Raw genomic sequence first — 20,938 nt, forward strand, 5'->3', positions numbered from 1 at the left:
TACTGTTGAAGGCATCTTTACCAATGGAGAAAACTAGGTATACATCCATCCATTTTAGGTGTTCATCTGGTCTGTGTATATCACCACACTACTCAGGTATCTCTCACTTTTATACACACACTCTCACGGTGTCTCTGCTGCTCACTGTGTTTTACAGGTAGGAAACAGAATGAAATCATTGTCATTTACTATCTCCCCATCACATGAGAATCTGGGCTTTGGTGCCTTGTTCATGATTATGTAAGATGTTTACGGCACAGCAGGAACTGAACCAACATCATCCACAGTTCTTGTTTGCTCCGTAACAACGATACCTCCCTTTCTCTGCTTAAGTCTTTGCAGTTTGTAAGTATAAAGAATATACAGGCTATTTTGAATGTAAAAAAAAAAGTCACTGTGGTCAGATCTAGAGTTAAAATAGGCAGGTTTGGGCATTCAAATATTTATGTATTCCATAAAATGGAAATAAACACTTCAGTAAGGTGTATCTGCAGAAATAGTAATCTTTAGTGTTTTCAAGGCATATTACCTCTACTATTTAAGAGAACTTTATCTTCTAAAGAAGAAACTGAATGCCATTTTTGTAAGTAATATGGGACCAGTACTGGAAAGGAAGACTGACTTTTGATGTTGGCAAAAGACACCAGCTATGGGGTTGTTTCTTTTCATCTGAAAACGTTTGGATTTAACAAGTCTCCACAAATATTTCTGGAATTATAAGGTGGTAATGAATCAGAAGTCTAACCATTATTATAGATCTCCTTTTAAGAGTTTGTGTCCAGAATTTCTTCTGTAGAACTCATAGCGTTATGTTTTCGGATGACCATGAGTTTGGATACAGGAGTTACTTGACTTCTGAGGAGCCAATTCTTACTGGCAGAGATGACATGATAGGGGAATATTCATCATAAAAACAATCTGCCGCCTAAGAAAGCAAATGTGTTATTTATGTTCATGTAGAAATACCGCAGAAAATAAATTACAAGAAGTTGTCTTGGGTATGATTTTTTAAACAAAGTGTGCCGTATTCACTTGGTCAGTATCACACAGGATTTGATTAGCATCGAGTTTGTAGCCAACCTGAAGAGAAAAACAGTGATGTAAATCTGGATTTGCCAGTCCCAGTATCCTCCTGTGGCAGAGACAATATGGATAAAACCATATGGCTAATCACAAATTTGTTCAAGAATGTTTTTAGCAGTTGTAATAGTAATCTGATGAAACATTTACCCTGAATGTGTATCATTACACTGTATCATTTCTAGGCTGACAATAGCAAGGGGGAATGCATATACACTTTGCCAAGTGGCTGCAAGGCTTGTGGGGTTTTTTTGTTGTGGTAACATGGCACATGGTAATAAGTCTGTCATTTGGTTTGCTTCTCTGACGTCCTTCACTGTGAATGAAATCTTGAGGGACAGAAAGGTTTGAGTCTTCTTTTGCACCAATTTAAGTCATAAATCAGCCCAGTAAAACTAATGGAGTTATTGTAATGACTTTAAAAAAATATCTAGATTCAATGACTGCAAATATAAAATAGTAAGGATAGATAGCTCCATTAGAGGAAAAAAACATAGATGAGCAAGAGAATCAGGCCACGGCTATGCATACATATAATTACTTCAAAAATGTTACAAATGGCCCTCTAGTTGGTAGAGTGGTTTGGTTTGTTTTTGGTTTTTTTATCAACGGCTTTCATTAAATGGAACAAATAACAAAGCATAATAATTAATTTGTTCTCTGGAAGTGGATATTATCTGTTACACCTTGTCCCATTGCCCCACATACGCAGCAGGAGGAAGCAGAGACACTGTTTACTAGGACGAGTTAAAAACCAGAAATACAACTATGTTTTCCTACACAACAATCCATGCAGGAGGCACAGAAACAAACCAATGTTTTTATTTTTAAATAACCAGGCCACTCAATGACAGCTTTCGCAATAATTTAAACCACTGTTCCCCTGGGTATGCAATTACTGAAGTATTAATAACAAGCAAAATACATCTTTCACCAGCAGTGCAAGATGCAGAGTGCCCTCTGCTTTCATTAGCCTCAAAGAGAGCTGGGGACGTGTCCTCTGGAGTTACTGTGCTCTTCCTCATTCTACCCTTGACATCCTGGATAATTATACCCAAGCCAGAAGAAGTGGCCTTCCAATATTTTTAAATGGGTATGTTATAACAATAAGTGATGCAAAGTTGCTGGTGTTTCATGCAGATTAGTATGTGTTTAGGCCTTCCATCGTCCCAGGATGTGAAACACATCCTCTGCTTCTAAAGCTCTTGTTCAAAGCTGCACAACAAACCTAGAGCACGGTCCTCCTCTCCAGTCAGAAAGCACTTAAGCAAGGGTTGAACTGTAAACGCTGGCTTAAACGGGGCATTTCACACGCTTCACAAGCAGGCCCTTGGTGCAGTGTCTTGGCTGCTGGGGTCTACATGCGCAGATGTCCCAGCTGAAATCTCCATCTGGAGAACAAACCAGCATTGTGTCTAGCTTGGAAAGGACAATGTTGCCTTTGTAAAAAGTCATTCATTTCTCTTTCCTGTGGGGACATTTCCAGATGCCTTTATTCTTTTTCCTAGTGGTAAAATGATTTGAGACACCATCAAACTGGATTAGGATGAATTACAAAATAAAATTTTAAGTTCTCCACATTTTACAGATACGTATTTTTGACATTACTGATTTAAAGAAATGCAAATAATAAAAGCATGTGGCCACTGCAGCTTCACTAGATCGGGCCCTCTGAAAATTTTATTCTCCCAACAGAGAAACAGAAAGAAAGCGTGATGTCCTTTTTGATGTTTCACAGCCTAAGAAATCCAAGTCTACTTTTGACTGTCAGAGCAGGGGACCACGGGGGGCTGCTGTGCTTGCCCCCTCCTGGCAGCATTGACTGAATTGTCGCTGCAGCAGATCACAGTTTTTGAGACACTTCCACTCGGTGCAAATAGTTTCACTACTTAAATACTGGATGCTGTTAAAGAAAGCAGCAGATGGAATCAAGTCATCTCTTAATGTGCAATTAAGCACGTTAAATATATGGCCTAAAACCTTGTGAACAGTGCTGAATAAAATCTTTTTGCCTGAAAAGGGCGAATTTCCAGCTGGCAGCTCTGGAAAGCAGCACTATCGAAACAAGTCTCACTGAATTTAATTCTCCTTCTCTTACTTTTTCTCGTGCTAACGCCTATCATTTTCACCTCCGGCTCATGGAAGGGAAAAAATAAAGAAATAAAAGGCTGGGTTTAGTCACGTTCTAAAGCCAAGAGGGAAAAAAACAGACAATTTCGCAGGCGATGCTGAGCTCAGGGTCCCGACCTGCAGCCACAGCAGCCGCCCTGCCCTGCCCTGCCCTGCCCCGGCGGCCGCCCAGCAGAAGGGCCGGGCCGGGCCGGGCCGAGCGGGCCAGGCTGCCCGCGCGGCCCGGGGGTGCCCGGGGCCGCCCCCGCCCCCGCTCCCGCCCCCGCTCCCGCCCCGCAGGGGGAGGCCGGCGGCCGGGCGGGGCGGCGCAGGGAGATGATGTCAGCGGCGGGCTGGCAGCCATGGTGTGAGGGCAGTGTTTGAGGCGGCCGGCCCGGCGCGGCGCGGCTGGGCTCAGCTCGGCTCGGCTCGGCAGCATGTCGGGGCCGAGCGCCGTGTCGGACCCCCAGCACCCGGCGCGGCTGCTGCGGGCTCTCAGCTCCTTCCGCGAGGAGAGCCGCTTCTGCGACGCGCACCTGGTGCTGGAGGGGGAGGAGATCCCGGTGCAGAAGAACATCCTGGCGGCCGCCAGCCCCTACATCAGGTACGGCCGGGGCGGCGGCGCGGCCCGCAGCCTGCCGGGGAGGCCGCCGGGGCCGGGACCGGGCGCGTAGCCCCCCGGGCGGCGACTCGGCGGGAGGCCGCGCTCCCCGGCGGGGCGGCGGGGCACGGCGGTTGCGGGCCGTTACCGTTACGTAAGGAGCGGGCTTGGCCGCTTTCAACGGACGAACGGGTCAGGGGAGGCCGGCGGAGGGGGCGTCCGCCGGCGGCGGCGCCGGGTCGGGCGGAGCGGGCCTGCCCTCCCCGGGGCTGCGCGTCCGGCCCCGGAGTTCGCCTCGGCGCCCCGGTGGCAGCAGCGCTCGGCCGGCCCTCTCCCTCCCTCCGGCCGGGGCCGCCGTGCGCTCCCCCCGCGGACCCGAGTCCCTCCGGAGGAGCGGTCGTGTTCTCCGCATTCAGCTGCGGCTTCTTCCAGGTTTGAAAGGCTGTTTGGAAAAAAAAAATGCCCCCAGCAACGTAAGTGCTGCCAAGCGTCTGGCGTAACCGAGCGACCCAGAAAGAATAAAGTTTCAAGGATTGCCAGGGAGGTGTTCGGGCGAGGGGCAGCAGCCTGCGGGCAGCGGCAGCGCCTCTGCCTCCGCGACGCCTTCGGAGCCGCGCACTGATGCAGTGTGCCTGCTGCTGGCTCTGTAGGTGCTGGGCTTTGTGGCCGTCGGCTGCACCGAGTCAGCACTTCAGGATCCTTTTTTTCCGTCTTAATGTCTTTTAGCAAGACGGGGCTCCAGGTGGTGGTTATGGATTCTGAAGTACATCAGCTTTTAAATTAAAAAAAATACTGGTTTGTCTCCCCATCTCTTGTTCCCTTGTGCCCGTACAATATCCGAGAACATAACTGGGAAATTGCCAGAGGTATCGAAGCCCGGCCACGCCAGGAGAGCTGGCTGCTCTTGGCAGTGGTTGTCAGCAGCGTGTGCAGTCAAAACTATGCGGTTTGACAGCGAGTGTTGGGGAGGACAAGCTGTATTAGCACAGTCATGGTTTCTGAGGTGGCCCGGCAAACAGTTTATCCTGGACTGTTTTCAGTGAAACCCATTTCGTGACAGGTCCTGCTGCAGCCATCGACAGCAGTTTGAACTTCTCCATTGCACTCAGTGGTGATGCGTCCAATGACATCAAGTAAAAAGAATATACCCGCCTTAAGATTTTTGTAGTATATGTCTGCATGTCGGAGAGGGTAAATGAAATGTACAAGCGGTTCATTCCGAAGGGTTTTTAAGTCCTATCACTTGCAGATAATAAAGACATTAATTTTGTCTTAGCCTGTAAAGTAGGAGCAGACCTTTCAGTATCACTTAAATGCAGGATTATCATGAGTCTGTAGCAGACTTTTTATAATGGTTGGGCATTCCTTCCAGTTGTAGCTTCCTGCGAAGTTGTCATAGAATCTGTGTATTTGTGCTAGGTGGGGATGGGGAGTCTGTATGCTGGTCTCCAAAAAAAAATGCAGCCTACTTCAGTGTCGTATTATCATCTGCTTTTAGGCAATATGGTATTTTGGGTGACCATTGTAGTACAACTTTGACATTCTCAAGTACAAAAATAAACTAAAAAGAGAATATGAAGTTGGTGATTAACTTTTAAATGGGTGTTGATCGTGGACAGACTTAAAGAAACACTTCTCTGCACTGGCTGAGCTAGCAGAGCTGAGATATAAAATGAAATAAAATTCACAGAGAAGGAAGATCAGCAAGAATTTGAAAAAAAAGACGCCACGGAGCCTATGTACTGCTAATAATTTTTTTCACTGCTTGTCTTGAGAAGCAGTTTTGGAAGACGGTGGTGAAAGACAGATCAAAGACGTGAAATTGAAATGAGCCATTGATCCAATACTCTTCAAAACGCCTGAATGCTTTTTAGGTTGTTGGTCATAATGTTTTAGATGACCGTATGCCATATGTGAAATTAAAGTTCAGAAGGGTTGCTCCAGGTGGAAAGAGGTCATATTCTTGGAAAAACTGCTGTGCTACTGTAACAGCAAGATAAGTTTACAGGAAATGTGCAGTTTTTTACTTTGAAAAAGACTTCTTAATTAAAAATGTTGTAAATTATTCTATGGAGAAGTACCTTTTCACAGAATTTCATCTTTAAGTATTGCGTTTTGTTCATCTCTGAAAAATGTACTGGGGAGACGTGAGTTAAGCATGTGTGAGGAGTAAGAGCACCAGATGTAACTACATTAGCAACAAAACAGTTGTGGGTTTTTTAAACTCAGAATTGTTCAGGTTCAAATCCCATGAAGGAACTCATTAACTATGTGTGAAAGTAGGTTACATGCATTAATATATAAATATGATTAAGTGGGGTTTTTTTATAAGCTTACTCATCTTTTCTCCTTGGGCTTGCAAGATGTAAAGAACCAAAAATACATGTACCTAGTTCTTGTATGGCACATTAAGAAACACATTTGTATTACCTACCTTTGCAGAGCCTAATTTTTACCTGCTGCTTGTCTCTCTTCTTTTTGTCACTCCAGGATCTATCTCTTAGTCCAGCTGGTCTTCACATTGGGTAGAATTGGTCAGGTAGGTTGCCAATGTTGCAGCATTACGTTTCCAGCCAGAAGTAAAATTTCAGTGGCTCTTTTTGGAGATAAAATTAATCTCCAGCCTGTCTATGCAAGTCCTGTTTATTTTGAGTGTTGTTTTTTCAAATAAAATGATTGGTTTAGGTTTCTGTATAAAGAGTCATTGCAGGAAACTCAAGAATTTTATGTCCTTGTGTTTCAAGGGTAGATGATTCCAAAGCATGCTCTGGTACTAGAGGCTGTTACACTCTCCAAATGCCAATTGATTTGGGTCGCTCTCATTTGAAAAATCCCAATATAAAGCTCAGAAAAATCCATTAACTAATTTCAGAAGTAAAACTTGGAAGAAAAATTAGTAGATATGTGAAACACGTACTCGGCAGTGAAGCGGTGAAAGTATGAGTTGGCGTGGTGTTTTCTGTATCTGGCTGTGTCATTATGTATTGTGGCTGTGGGCAAGTCGGTGGGCCAGTTCAGAAGCTGTGTAGGGTTTGCATGAATGCTTAGTTTAGGGTGTGAGCAGGAAAATAAGTAGGCATGGACTTTCTGAGGGGGTGGTTGGGTGTGAGCAGAGTCTGTGTGCGCTGAAGGATTTGTGCAGCCACCGAGAGAGGAGCATTACCTGTTTTTTAGTTTTGCATGGAAGCTGTTTGGCTGACTCGTTATGAGTAGGACACTTGTAAATTACAGTGATGTGGCTTCCATCTAGTTATTTGGCAAATGGATGATCCATGCAGCTCAAAAATAGCAGCTTCAGCCGGGAGAGGTCGAAAGACATGAAGGGGATGCAGAAACACGTGGAAGCGTTACTGGTGTCGTGGGTCCCATCTGCCTTTCTTGTCCATAGGCTAGCTTCTGCAAGTACAGAAAAAAAAAAATGCCTGTTTTGTGAATAAATTTTTCAGTCTGTGGGACCAGTAAGGCACTTAATTTTTGTGGTAGTTTGATTCTTGAAGTCTTGCCTCAACTGCTTAATGCCAAGTTGCTTGTAGCTCTCTGAGGGCAGTGGGGTCTGGAGTGGTTGTGTGAATTCCTGCAGAACTGCCTTATATGTACAGGTTTATCTAATCCCTCTGGGTGCCCCTGGAGCAAATCCTGTCATTTACAAAACACAGAAGTCTTCCTGCATATCTCTAACATCTTGTGTTATGTTCCTGAGCCTGAGAAAAGGAGGATTCCTCTGGAAGAGACTGCCATAGGACAAAGCGTGGTTTGGCTCAAAGTGATGTTGCTGTGAATCCCAGAGAAGTTAAATTGGAGCCAGGTTAGCTCTTGATTTTCTCTTCTGTAACAAATCAGCCAGAAGCCTGCACTTTTTTTTTAGCACTTTTTGTCCTGGTAATTGCCCTAATGTAGATACAATTGTATTGCCCTAAATAAATAAATTAATTTATTTAGTTTGTGAGCCTAGTGTAAATTATGGTGGCATAAGAGTGCTTTTACCAGAATAAACCATGCTTGCTCTAGTAAGTTTGGCGTAAGTTGTAGCATATATCCACAAACCTTTTATAGGATAGATTCAGTCCAAGTATTCCTGGTATCCGCAACAGCAGCAGCAGATGTTCTCATCCGAACAGATCTGTCACTCTGGCATGAGTTGTTCCTGGCCAGCTGAAACTTGCAACTCCTAATATTTTGCTAGCTTACTGTCTGCTTGCCTGTATCTAAGGGAGCATGTGGGAACTACCTTAACAAAGAGGATATTTAAGCTCAAATTCATAGATGAACTTAATGTTGTTACATAGGGATTGTGCTGCTATATTAGAAATTAAATTAAGACGTTTTTGTTATCCCAGCAAGTTTTGCCTTGGTTTTCACGCATCTGCGTGAACAGATTTCAGATGGGTGGATATATTCTATACTGTTCCCCAAGGCTTTTCTAACTTAGGAATGGACCAGTAACCATATTTTAATCTTTTTCTAGATGAGCATAATATAGCTAAACAAAAATAAAAATGTAAAATTAAGTTGACATTATTTTCCATTTACTTGTAAATAGCTGTGCTTCTTGTAAATTTGTTTTGGTCAGAAATAACCTGACAGCATTTGCATCTTCTCACTTGTGCTGTTCAACCTTCTGACATCCCTAAAACACTGCAGACCTTGTAGGACCCTTGCACAGCCACAAAACCGTAACCTCTCTGCCAGTGCCGAAATAGACTTCTGTGGAGATGTGGTGGGACGTGCCTCCTGTCAGTGAACTCCTGTCCTTTCCTCTGTGTGCTGGCACTTGGAGCATTTTGAGTTGTCTTGAAACCATGAGAAGGCAGTCTGCTGAGACATCGTCCTCGTGTAAGCGTGTCTGTGAGCATCCCGAGGTGCTGGTATGAAAAGTGGGACGGGATGTCCGTTCTGCAGTGTTAGACAATAAATATTGTGGAGCAAGGTGAGGTAGAAGCCAATGCATCCCAGTAGCTTCTGCTGCTTATTTCCTGATACCTGTTTGGTTTTTATTGACATTTATAGAGAGCTTTTATAGTGGTTTAAAACTTTTTCTGTTTGGGACTAGTACTGAAGTCATGAATACAAACTGCTGGGGAAGCTGGGAGGTATTTGGTTGTCAAGACCCTGTGCTCCCAAGTTCTGGTTTAGCCGAATCGCGCTGTGCTCGTGCCAGGTCTTGTTCCCTCTTCACTGGGCGTGCAGGGCAAGGTTGTGGTAACTGCTCTGTCAAGGAGGAATCTGAAGCCACGTGATCTTCAAGGTTTCTTAGGAGAAGTTTGTTTCTGGCAGTCTCCTGGGAACTTTACAGGCTGTGCTGGCAGTAGGAAGTCAAGAACAAATCAGGCCAGAATTTGCTTCTAGACTTTTAAAGCTGTTTTTTAAATTAGGCATAGTTTTGTTTTGGTCTTGTTTTTTTTCTTTTAAATAAAACTAAAATGTCACCTGTGATGTTTTAGTGATAACTGAGTTGTAAAGTCTCTGTAACGTTGAGAAGCAATAAATCAAAATAGTTGCCTTGTCCAGAAACTCTACCTGGCATAACACGGGAGAAGTGCCTAAATGCGTGTTACGTTTGGATAAGTAGTTGAGGAGCAACAGTGATAAAGGTATGTTAAAAGCTTATGGTTTAAAAAGGGATTTAAAAATCACTATACCTTGATTCACTAGGCTTGAATGAGGAGTTGTTAATTATATTCCTGCTCCAACAAGCCCCTAAAGATGGCCTGAAGGGAGGAAGCAATAAGGCTCCTACCCAGCTCAAAATAGTAAGAAAATACAGTTGGGCTGCTCCTACATGTCAGGCAAAGGGAGAACTGGAAATCGGAGCATCTTGTTTACGCAGGAGAACTTGAGATGAAATTTCTTGGCCTTTCTTTGTACCTGAAGACGCGCCTGATGTAAGAGGCAAGTTGGGGTGGAAGGAGGTGTGGCAGGATGAAGCTGCTTGGGGTGTCTGGGTAATTTATACTCTGTAGGTTGCCTTTACACCTGCATTAATTGCCTCGTTTGGCAAAAGTTTTCTTATTAAAATAACCTTTTCTTATCAATAATTTTTCTTGCATGCTTTAAAACGTATTCTGTGGCTGGAGCAGGGCTGTTCTGAAGGTGCTCATGTGTCTGGAGGAAGATCTGGAGTTGATGAGCCTGGACTTCTTGATTTGTGTTTTGGTTTTTGTTTTTTTTTCTTTGAACCTGTTTTGTTTGCATTGGTCTCAGCTGTAGTTGCAAAGGGAACTTCCTCCTTGTGTGGACTGACAAGTATGAAAAGTAACTAATGGTTTTAAAGAATGTTTCTTCACTCTGTTCAGACCTCTTATTTCATACACTGTACTAAGCTTTCTCTCTGTCCTGATACTGAGTACCAGCGTAGCGTTACCTAACATAGGGGAGTCTCCAGTCTCCTATTTGTCTCCCGTATTATATCTATGCCGCTGCTTAATATTTCCAAGAAAACAAAAAAAATCACTGTTATGGGCAGCTCCGAAATTGCTTGTTGCCTATCAAGGAAATACGTTCTTAATACCCTGTAGTTAGTGGCTGGTTTATGTCCCCGGGTACGTTGGTTTACATCTCCTGAATGACTTTAAGCTGCCTAGTACAGCTCTTGTTATTGTTTATGGACACGGTTAGTACTCTGAATTGCAGACTGTTGGCTCGTCCTTCGTGTGCTGGCGAAATCCATACTCCTTGTTCCTTTTTCCTCTTGGCTGTGTCATCACTTTCCATGAGAGTCTTGCAGATCTCCGTTTTCCAGCTCCTGGCGTGTCTGGAGTTCTGGTGCCTTCCTCCGTTGGATTCCCGAAGAAACAACAGTGCTCGTCACATCTTCCAGCTGTCCCACGATACCACTCATGCACTTGTAACTTTGTCCATTCAGCTTCATAATTACCAGCGATTTATGAAAATCTTTCTCTGACTCTGGTGCTTATTTCTCCCATGTACTATAAGGATAAGTGAGGTATTAAAACCTGATTAAACCAAGTTTTCTCAGCAGGTTCACTGGTGTTTTCCAAATATGATTTTAATAAGTCAGAGGAATGTTCGGATTATTAGACACACATTACACAGCATTGCATTTCTTAAATATATTTAATAGTAAGTTTAACTGCATGAGTACGGTACTGTACTTGTTCCTTCTAAAAAAGTATTTTTAACAAGTTTAAAAGCAGAGTTAATTTGAAAGAAGATGTATTTTCAAGTAAGATACAGTTAATTTCTTGGTTTAAAACTGTATTCCAGAAATGTCTTCCTTTGCTTTTCCAAGGAAGTCCTAGTTCCAACTTGCTATCTAATAGGTGTAACACTGCTGTTTAGTAGAAAGCTAAATTTTCCACTGATGTGGACTGGAAACCTCATTAATCGTCTCTTTAGTGAGTGAACTTGAGGGTTACCCGTAGCACAAAAATGTCATAAATATGATACAGATTTAGCTACTTAAGGAGATGCTTTGAGTGTTCCATGTGAGCTAGCCTGCTGCCCATTGAGGAACAGGGATTAGATATTTTTTCCCCACCTTTTAAAAACAAAGAAAGAAAGAAAAAAACCCACCCAAGCCCACCTTTCTATATCCAGTGGCAGGTATTTCCAATACGAGAAGGTACATAATAGATCTGTGCTTCATGTGGGAAGAGCTGAACAGCCGACTGCTGAACCAGGTCTATCCAGTTGCACGCATAGATGAGGCCGAGCCGTGCTTCATGCTGCGTACGAGGTGTGTGGCACGAACCATCGGTGCCCAACAGCCAGCTCGCCTGCATTGCTTGTGATTGACTTGTTTGTAAGCTCAGCTGGTACAGTTGGTTTTTTGTTTTCCAAGTTGGTTAAAAAAAAAAAGCTAAAGTAAAATGAAGTGGCAGGTACTCAGTGCTGCTGAGAAGTTCCAAGTGTCCGTTCTTGGAGACTGTGTTCGTCAAGTGTGTGTTCTGTCTACTTAGGGCTAACTCGCGTGTTTAGGCAAGATGTGCTGGTTGAGGGTAGATTTCCAATTTAGATTACAGTCTAGCTCTGGATGAGCTCAGTGTAGTCAGAATAACTTCAGATTTTCAGGGAAAACAAGCTCTTCACTGACCGAAGCCCATGAGCCCTATACATGTCCACTGTGCTGCTGCTGAAGGAATTGTTTTTTTCTCTTTCTGGGTGGGGGGATCTTCCATTTTACCCTGAATTAATCTTTCCAACAGATGAAAAAATTAAGTTATTCCTAGTTGTTGTTTCTCTTAAACCAAGCAAAGCAACTTCTGCAGGTTTTTGCGCTGAGCTGTTAGGTGGACTACTTTGCCTTGAGATCTGAAGTTGCAGTTACAGATAATCTGAAGAAGAGAGACATACGAGAGGCATAGCCAAAATCCTCTGAGAGCTGGCACCCTTTGCAGGGTGTGGTGAAGACTGTCTTTTATGTGTGCTGCTAAAGGCCAGGGTGCGACCTCAAAGAAAACCTTCTGATTTGGTTGTAAAGTATCTTTTAGAGGATGGCAGTGGGTGGAGTGAACTGCTGCATCATGGTTTTGTGTCTGACCTGTTTAATAATGTGATTATTAAGGTTTTTTGCATGCAGAAAGACCAGCTTCCATGGGAGAAAATGTTGCAGGGATAAAGGCAGACAAATGAAAAAACTTCACCATTAAAATGGTCAATCCTAAGTAGGACTTAGATTTAACATGGAAAGCTTGTACTAGAAAGACTCAAACCTACATAAGGAAGCCCAGATCAGGAGGAGACTAAATTGGCCTTATGTTTGCATAAAAAGCAGAATTTTAAAGTTTTCTCCTTACCAATGCAAAATCTCAAAGTACTTGCTTGCCATTTTTGGGACTGAGTCATCCCTGTGAGCATGTTTTAGGTTTGGTGCATGTCTTTGCTGGAAACATTTGTTGAAGGTATAACTTCATTTTAAGATGCTAATGCTCTCTGGAGAAGGCCAAAACACTGGTGCAGGTAAAGGATATATCATCAAAACCCAATTTTATTACTGTTTGGTTTGGAACAATGGCTTTGCTACTCTAAGACTAAGGTTTGCTAGTGTGGCAGTATTGGCAAAGCTTGTGCAGACTAGCTCTTACGGTTAATCTGGGGCAAAATCATCAATTTGGAAGGACAGCTCCTTTCAAAAAGGTGTTTCCCTCTTGTCTCCTGCAGTTTTGTTCCCAACACCCTGCTACAGCTGTGTAAGTAGGTCAGCAAACTGCGTTGTTCGCAGTGCGATGACGTGAGAGCAGGTAAAAGTTTTGTGTTGCAAAGCATCAAAAACAAAGCGTCTGTCTTTTGTTTCCCAGATTTTTCTATTGTTGTTCACTGTAAATATCGTAAACCTGCTTGAGGTGAATGTGGTCTAGAGCATTCTCATTTACAAAGGCACAGTCTTTGCAGACACGTTTCCTTTACCCATTTGGGTACCAATATACCAGCGCTCTAAGGATTAAAGCATTCCAGGAGTTACACTGTTATTCTCTTTATAACTTATGTCACCATTGTAGAAATACATGGGTTATCTTTTCATAATAGCTCACAAATAAGGCAGAGGTTTTAAAGATAAAAGTATTCCCACGGAATTATGTCTGGCTTGGGAAAGCAAGCTTTATCGGTGGTGGCTGCATTATTTGTTTTGGTTTTCATTTTGTTTGTTTTGTTTGGTTGGTTTTTTTAAGTTATTATTCCCTCTCCTGTAAACTGTCAACTGTAAAACATAGGAAAAACAAGTTTTCAGGCACATGGACCCTTTCTCAATGTGCTTCCCATGCATCTTAACTGTCCCACGGCAGTGCTTTCACGTGGACTTGGCTGTAAGGTTGGAAGTATGACTATGTGTTTTTGTTTTGTTCTTTTAAAATGAGAGGGAAGTTGGAAGATCCATCTTAATCTTAACAAGAACTGTGGAGAGTCTTAAAATTATCTGTTGGGGGTTTTTTTGTTAAATACTTGAAACTGTTTTATGCCATTAGATGTGAATTGTGACTCCTAGCAATATCAACATTTGTTCTTAAGCCCTTGTTTTCATTTTAATGATTTGCCTTGCTTATATTGTTGCTTACCTATACAGAAGAGGTATTGAAATTTTTTTGCTCATTCTGCCTTATGTAGTGTCATTTGAGATGACTCATTAGGATTGTATTCCTTAAGTGATGTGGAAGAGCAGATTCTAAATTTGTCACACAGACACACAACATCAATACACAACGTAAACCCAGTTGTTCTTATGCCATTTGCTTAAGGAGTAGTATGTGCCAAGCAGCCTTCCTGACAAGGTACAAGAGGTTGGGGTGGACGTTATGCATTTATAGAACACTATTTATGTTACTGGAAGCAATTTCAACTTACAATGATGATCTCCCTAATTAAAAAATGGAAACCATCCTTCTAAAACATGTATGGAGTCACGCTGCTCAAAATTAAATTACTTAAGAAAACAGGATGAAGAAGTTGCCTTCTTTTGTTTCCCCCAGCTCTGTATGCGTCCCAGCTGTGCTCTGCTCCCAGCTAATGGGTTTTCTGGTTGGCTGTGGGGGTTTTATTTCCTTCTAAATCTTGATGTTCTGGTCTTTCATCTGAATTAAGGAAGACCGAGGCAGCCTTTTCTGCTGTGGTTTGGCAACTTAAGAGTGCTTTTAAAGTAATTAGAAATGTTGTCCGGAGTAGGAAGCTCTCGCATGCATGTGTTGGAAGCAGCCGTGCTGCAGCTGGGCACATCTCTGCACCTTGGGTGCTGATTGCCACTTCCAGCTTTCTGCCACACAAATCATAGGCTGAATAAATCGCCATGGGGAAGAGCATGGTGGAAAGAAAGCATCCTTCTTCCCCGGGTACTGACGGATTGGAAAACCTCTACTTAAGCATAGCTAGAAACACTTTTTCTAAAGTGAAATTTGATAGAGGACCAGGGTTAAGTATTGCACAATGTGCTGTCTGCTCTGTCTTTCTGAACTGGGGAACAAACATGTTTGGAAACTTTCTCATTCTGTCTGTTGCACGTGTTATGGCAATGGTGCCCAGACCTCAGTTTGCTAGCAAGTCTGGGTGCAGGTAACAGCTGATGCTGGGTGATGCAAGAGGAGGCATGGCTCCTTGCCCTCCGCTTACATACCTCCTACTTTTGTCTCCTCCTTCAGCTTTCTTTCCACCTTAGACTCACAATTTTCTATCTTAAACTTTTCCAGCCCCAAACCTGGTTATAGTATGTCCTTGCATTGTTTTTTTTCCTCCCCTCTTCCCAGCAGCCAGTAGCTGTCCTGCAGCACTTGACGTGAGCAACAAGAGCACCTCCAGCTGCCATTTGGGAATGGTTCTCGTGTCACAGCTCAGAAATCATTGTACCAAAATAAATAACCTAGTAGTTTATTAACTAACAGATTAAAGTTGTGTGGCAGATGGATAACTACTGCTTCTCAGAAAAGATGACAGGAACAAAGCTTAGTTTGAACTGGGATGCATTTGCATAAGGTGAATATTTGCCCACATACAAGTATCTATAACTTTGAAATCAATCGATTTGTTCTCAAGGTTATTTTTCTGCTTTGAGTTTGTGTTTTGGGCTTGGATCACTGGTTGGCTTGTTTCTTTTCAGGTTAACAACTGTCGATGCCTAAAAAAGTACACAGTAATTAGAACATCTAGCCTGATAAGACCCAAAAACTCTGAACGCCACTTTCTTGTTACTAGGAGGTGTTGGTGTGAAGTCCATGCAAGAGGTGATTTAGCTGGGGTGTGTACAGGTGATGCTAAGATGAAAGTTAGTGATAAGTAGCACTAGTCCTTGCCCTAATCACTCCATTAGTGCTGGCATGCAACATGTTTATTTTACATGCCTTGCATCTGTTTTAAGCCCCACAGTGTGTTGGATTACCCAGGTTCCATGTAGATACCGCTGTGTATTTGACCATGCCAGCTACTCATAGGTACCTGATACGTATGAAATACAGATGCCACCTGACTGTCTCTCTTTTCTGGTGAAGGAAGCCAGATGCTGCAAACCTTGATACATTTTATGTTCAATTAAAAGAAAACACAGCTTCATCCCAGGAAACAAGATGCAGCTTTCATTACAAACCAAGAAAACCAAAACTCGAGCATAGTTGGCATAATTAAAATTGAAGTAGTTTGGATAGGCTTGAAAATGTGTAAAGAAGCCTTGATACTGGGTTAGAGTTGATGCGTGATACTCTGTGTGTATGTGCTCTTTCATTCATTTGGAGTTGTAGGCATGAAAAATGCACATGCCATGTGGGCGAGGATGGCGCGAGTTGAAGCACGTTGTACGAGATTGCTTGAGCTGTATATTCAGTTTAGAAGTTTTCAGCTGACAAGTTGCAAATCAGTGTCTCCTATTGCAGCACGTGCTTTACTGGCAACCACATAGACTGTTTAGAGAACAGGCTTAATTTTCTAATCTCCTTCCAGGTGTTAGGAAAGAAACAATTTCCTAATCCATGTTATATTGTTGTTGTTATTTGTGTTATAACTTGTGCTAGGTGCTGTACAAACACAGAGAGAAGCAGCTTAGCTTCAGACCTCGTACAGTCGTGCGTACGCATCAGACTAGCGCTATCCCAGAGTGTTCCGCTCGCTGGCAATGGGTCTCTTGCAGCATAGAAAAGCGACGTCAAAACAAGACCACAAATATGACTACCTTCAGGGCTAAAATTACCAGCCTTATTCACTCTTAAAAATAGCTCCTTATAGACTAGGATTTTATTTGATGTGAGTTTGATCTTATTTTGTGAGAAACTAATTTATTCTGATATGAGTAAGTGAAGCAGAATCTGCCCTTAGCTAAGTCCTATTTGTGTATTTACTTAGTGTAAGCATGGATAGCAGAAGACTGCAACAAACTGGATGCTTTCAGCTTAGCAAAGCCACAGGTTTTCACATTAAGAAACTAATTCTATCTAAGAATATATTCAAATTAATATAAAAATGTTTTTATAGGCTTTTATTTAAATGTGCTGTGATATAGATGTATATACACACAGAGAGGCAGCGAAACAAGTTTTCCGGTCTTTATAGAATGTGTTCTTGGTTGCCTAAAGCACGGAAAAAAGATGTTCAAAATGATATTTTATTAGCTCTTGTGGCTCTTTTCACTAGACTGGTGGACACTGCTCCGTTTTGAACACTTAAAGTTGTCTTTCCTGAAAAAAGTGTTTGTACTAACAGATGATGGAAAACAAAGCTGTCTGCTGTATTATTATTGTTGTTGTTGTTGTTATTTTCTCATCTTTTTCTCCCAGTCCCCCTCCATTCTATTGAAAGGCACATCACACTGTTCCTGGTATTTTTAAATAAATTGCTCAGAAGTGAAGCGTCCACTGATGTAGATGAATATTTAAAGCTCAGCTGAGCAGCACATGGGCTGTTTCCTACAACTGTGAGCACACAAGTTTGGTTACAGCCAGGCATAGCATTAGGCTGATAACATCATAAGCTACACAAAATAGTAATGCAATGCAAATATTTGTGCTGCCAGTGTATATTCTGATCACATCTGCTCACTGTAATTACTTTCTTTTTTTTGTGAAGTGTTTTTTGTTTTGGGGTTTTTTTTCCACCTTTATCAAAGCAAATTCTTGTGTTTCGTCTGTCAGCAGAGCTGCTGTTCTGTTTGAAGTTCTGAGTGAAGTTCTTGAATGCTTATGATGAATGAGCTGGGAAAAAATTACTTTGGCTCTTTGATGCCATGGGTAGTTTGCAAGGCTAACGTATTTGTTCAGTTTGGAAATGTGATGAGCAATATTAGAGACCATACATGCTAATCCTTTTCATGCTAATTCAAGAAAGACAATTTTCACATCATATCATGAGGTTTTAACATCTCTGTTGTAGCTCAAGTAATCCATAGCTAGCATTTGTTTCTTCAGAAAACTGAGAGCAAGCAGTGCCCAGGTTGTGAGCTTTTTTTTGTCTTTTCTCCTCTCTTAGAACAAAATTGAATTATAATCCTCCAAAGGATGATGGCTCAACGTACAAGATTGAACTTGAAGGGATATCTGTTGATATCATGAAAGAGATACTAGATTACATCTTCAGTGGGCAGGTATGGTATTAAAAAAAACTAAACAGAAATTGAACTATTTGGCAAAATAACCTAGGTTTTAACACTGCTGTCCTGAAAGATAAAACTGTCGAGGTTTAAAGCTTTGTGATAAAACTTCCGCAAAGCGATATATCACACTGGGGCTGTGCATGTGAAGTAGAGGCAATAGGCTCTGCAGGAGTTGTCTCCGCTCTTCTTGCGCAGTGGTGGAGGACTCTAGAAGACTCCGTGTCAAATGCTGGTATTAAAATTTGTGGCTACCTTCAGTAACCTGCAGTCTTTGACAGCCGTAAAAGAGAGCTGGTTTGATAGCAATAGAGGTTGAGACCCCATCACTGAACGTTGCAGTACATCAGGCATTCTCCCTTATTGACCTCATGCCCACCTCTCCAGCCTCTTGTTGCCGACAGCATGCCCCTTCAGATCTTTGTGCCAGTAGCCTTAGCAGGAATTAAAGTTGGTGTGTCCAGTTTATTCAGAACCAGATTGAGATTGCTGAATGAGTTTAACTTTCAGCAGAAAAAGAAAAGGCAGATGTGACTTGAAATTCTCTTCTGGACATGCATTTTAAAAAATTATTTATTTATTGCAGTGAAATTCATTTTAGGTTCCCAGATTAGATGAGTAATTTTATGGTTACTTCAGGCACAAAATTCTGCTTGACACCTTCTGTCAAGCAAATGCCTTTCCATCCCTGTGCTAATTTGTAAATGTGTAGTAGTCATATCAATTTCTCATTATTTTTACACTGGCATTAATACTCCATTTTTCAGCCACTGAGAATGAGTGTAATGAATGTGGACATGTCATGAATCAAATGAGTGATAGTAGCTATAACTTCTAAATTAATTCTTGCAGATCAGGCTAAATGAAGAAACTATCCAAGATGTGGTACAGGCAGCTGATCTCCTGCTGCTTACAGACTTAAAAACTCTCTGCTGTGAGTTTTTAGAAGGTTGCATAGCTGCTGAGAACTGTATTGGTATTCGGGACTTTGCACTGCACTATTGTTTGCATCATGTTCACTACCTTGCCTCAGAGTATCTGGAAACTCACTTTCGAGATGTCAGCAGCACAGAGGAATTCTTGGAACTGACTCCTCAAAAACTGAAAGAAGTGCTGTCGATGGAAAAGCTCAACGTTGGAAATGAAAGATACGTCTTTGAAGCGGTGATTAGGTGGATTTCTCATGATTCAGAATCGAGAAAGGTCAGGACATCCAAATGTTTATATTTTGAACGTGGCCCAAATTGGTGTGTTTATTCTAATTGGTGGGAACTTAAAATAGATACATTTCTTTCGGGGCTAATCTTGCACTTACAGAATTAGTTGAATTTTGCCTGAAATGCAGGCAACGGGATTGCAGTAAAAGGGTGACAGCTGTGTTGATGATGTATCATCTGCTGTCTTTATTATTTAATAGGCATTAAGAAAAAAAAGTACCTTTTTAGCATTTGATGATATAATCTTGTTTTTGTAGAGAGAAAGCACATTTTGAAGACTTGATGCATTTTCTTAATGACATTTTGTTGTGGATTTTGTTATTACTTCCAAATATCAAAAATACTCTTTCAAGTTTTTGATAAATGTAGAAGCATCTGTATGTACGAGTGCCTTAATGCTGTTCTGTAAAGTTTGGGGGATTTTCTGGCATCTGTCTCTTTCTGTAGGTTCACATGAAGGATGTCATGTCAGCAGTGTGGGTTTCGGGCTTAGATGCAGCGTATTTACGGGAGCAGATGATGAGCGAACCACTGGTACGGGAAATCGTCAAAGAATGCAACAATATTCCCCTCACGCCGCCCCAGCAGGGAGAGGCGATGCTGGCCTCCTTCAAGCCCCGGGGTTACTCGGAGTGTATAGTGACTGTTGGTGGAGAAGAACGAGTGTAAGTATGAAGTGGCGTCGCAGGTTGTCACATCTGGTAAAAATACAAGCGTCTAGCATTCATGGCACATCTGAAAACACAATGTGGAGGGAATATGTGCACCTAATGGGCTTATTACTCTAGCATTTGAGTTTGTTTTAAAGTTGATCAGACACACCTAAAATACCTTTGTGAATGATTCAGCAATAAATAGTTATTTTGTGATAATTTTCTGACATTTAATATGTAGTAGACTTAGAGTAGGACATGCTGGTTGTTCAGTAAATGTTGGCTGGTGGTTTTGGTTTGGTTTTTTTTTGTTCGTGTTTTGTTTTTTTTTTTAACTGAGTAGACTTTATTCAAAATAAGCACAGAATGCTGGAGAAACATTTTTCTAATGACCTGAAAAGCATCTGTAATCTATCTTAAAAATAATGAACATGTGCTTTAACGGTTTTGTTTATAATAGCTGTAGTTCCAAAAAAAAGTCATTATTGGTGCATCTGAGATGCCAGGTGAAAATTCCTGTTCCACACAATAATCCCTTTCTTTTCTTGAGTATCCCCTGCAGTAGAGGGGAGGGTTTTGTCCTGTTTAAATAAGTTTAGCACTTAGATGTTTGGTCTTTACAGAAGTGTAATAAAATACTCAGTATTTTGCACATCAGTTTGTGGATTGCTTTACTCTGACATTACTAATACTCCCTATCAGTTCTTTTTAGTTTGTTCAAAGTTCCTTCACAAAAAATGTTACAGGCAGATACAGTACGAATGAAGTGCATCTGCTTTTTATGTCTCCAGTCTGTACAAAACTCAGTTTACACACGTTTGGTTTGGGGGTCTTCTCCTTACCAGGGAAATGCCACGCTTTATGAATATGTATTAAAACATGAACAAGCAAGCTTCGGACACAAGTTGCTGGCAGTGAACTCCTAAAACTGTCTTGTCTTTCTGTTTTTGTTTGTTCCCTCCCCACCCTGTGTTCAGATCACGGAAACCAACCTCAGTGATGCGGTGTATGTGTCCTCTTTATGATCCCAATAGACAGCTCTGGATTGAACTTGCTCCTATGAGTATTCCAAGGATCAATCATGGAGTATTGTCAGCAGGTAAAGGGGAACTTTGTATTTGTAAAGTCAATATTATGAAAACTTACCAGTGCCTCAAAATCTGAGATACAGCTTATAATAATATTTTTTCTTTAAGATTGATTGCACTGGGGTTATTTCATGCTTCCCCTTTGTCTGCCCAGAACATTACTTGATTCTGTGAAA

The 20,938-nt window shown here is 41.9% G+C and overlaps 1 protein-coding gene across 2 annotated transcripts in view; it reads left to right on the forward strand.

Moving 5' to 3' along the window:
* The first annotated feature begins 3,450 nt into the window (after nucleotides 1-3,450).
* The window catches only part of GAN (gigaxonin), a 45,175-nt gene continuing 27,687 nt past the window's right edge, over nucleotides 3,451-20,938 (forward strand). For both annotated transcript variants that reach the window (XR_012044060.1, XM_072871918.1), the window contains exons 1-5: nucleotides 3,451-3,793; nucleotides 17,684-17,798; nucleotides 18,657-19,007; nucleotides 19,469-19,686; nucleotides 20,652-20,773. Coding sequence is in view for 1 of the 2 variants with exons in the window: in XM_072871918.1 (XP_072728019.1) it covers nucleotides 3,627-3,793; nucleotides 17,684-17,798; nucleotides 18,657-19,007; nucleotides 19,469-19,686; nucleotides 20,652-20,773 (973 nt within the window). In the remaining variant the exon portion in view is untranslated. The remainder of the gene's footprint in view (nucleotides 3,794-17,683; nucleotides 17,799-18,656; nucleotides 19,008-19,468; nucleotides 19,687-20,651; nucleotides 20,774-20,938) is intronic.

The sequence above is a fragment of the Ciconia boyciana genome, chromosome 9 (assembly GCF_034638445.1).
Source record: "Ciconia boyciana chromosome 9, ASM3463844v1, whole genome shotgun sequence".
NCBI lineage: Eukaryota > Metazoa > Chordata > Aves > Ciconiiformes > Ciconiidae > Ciconia > Ciconia boyciana.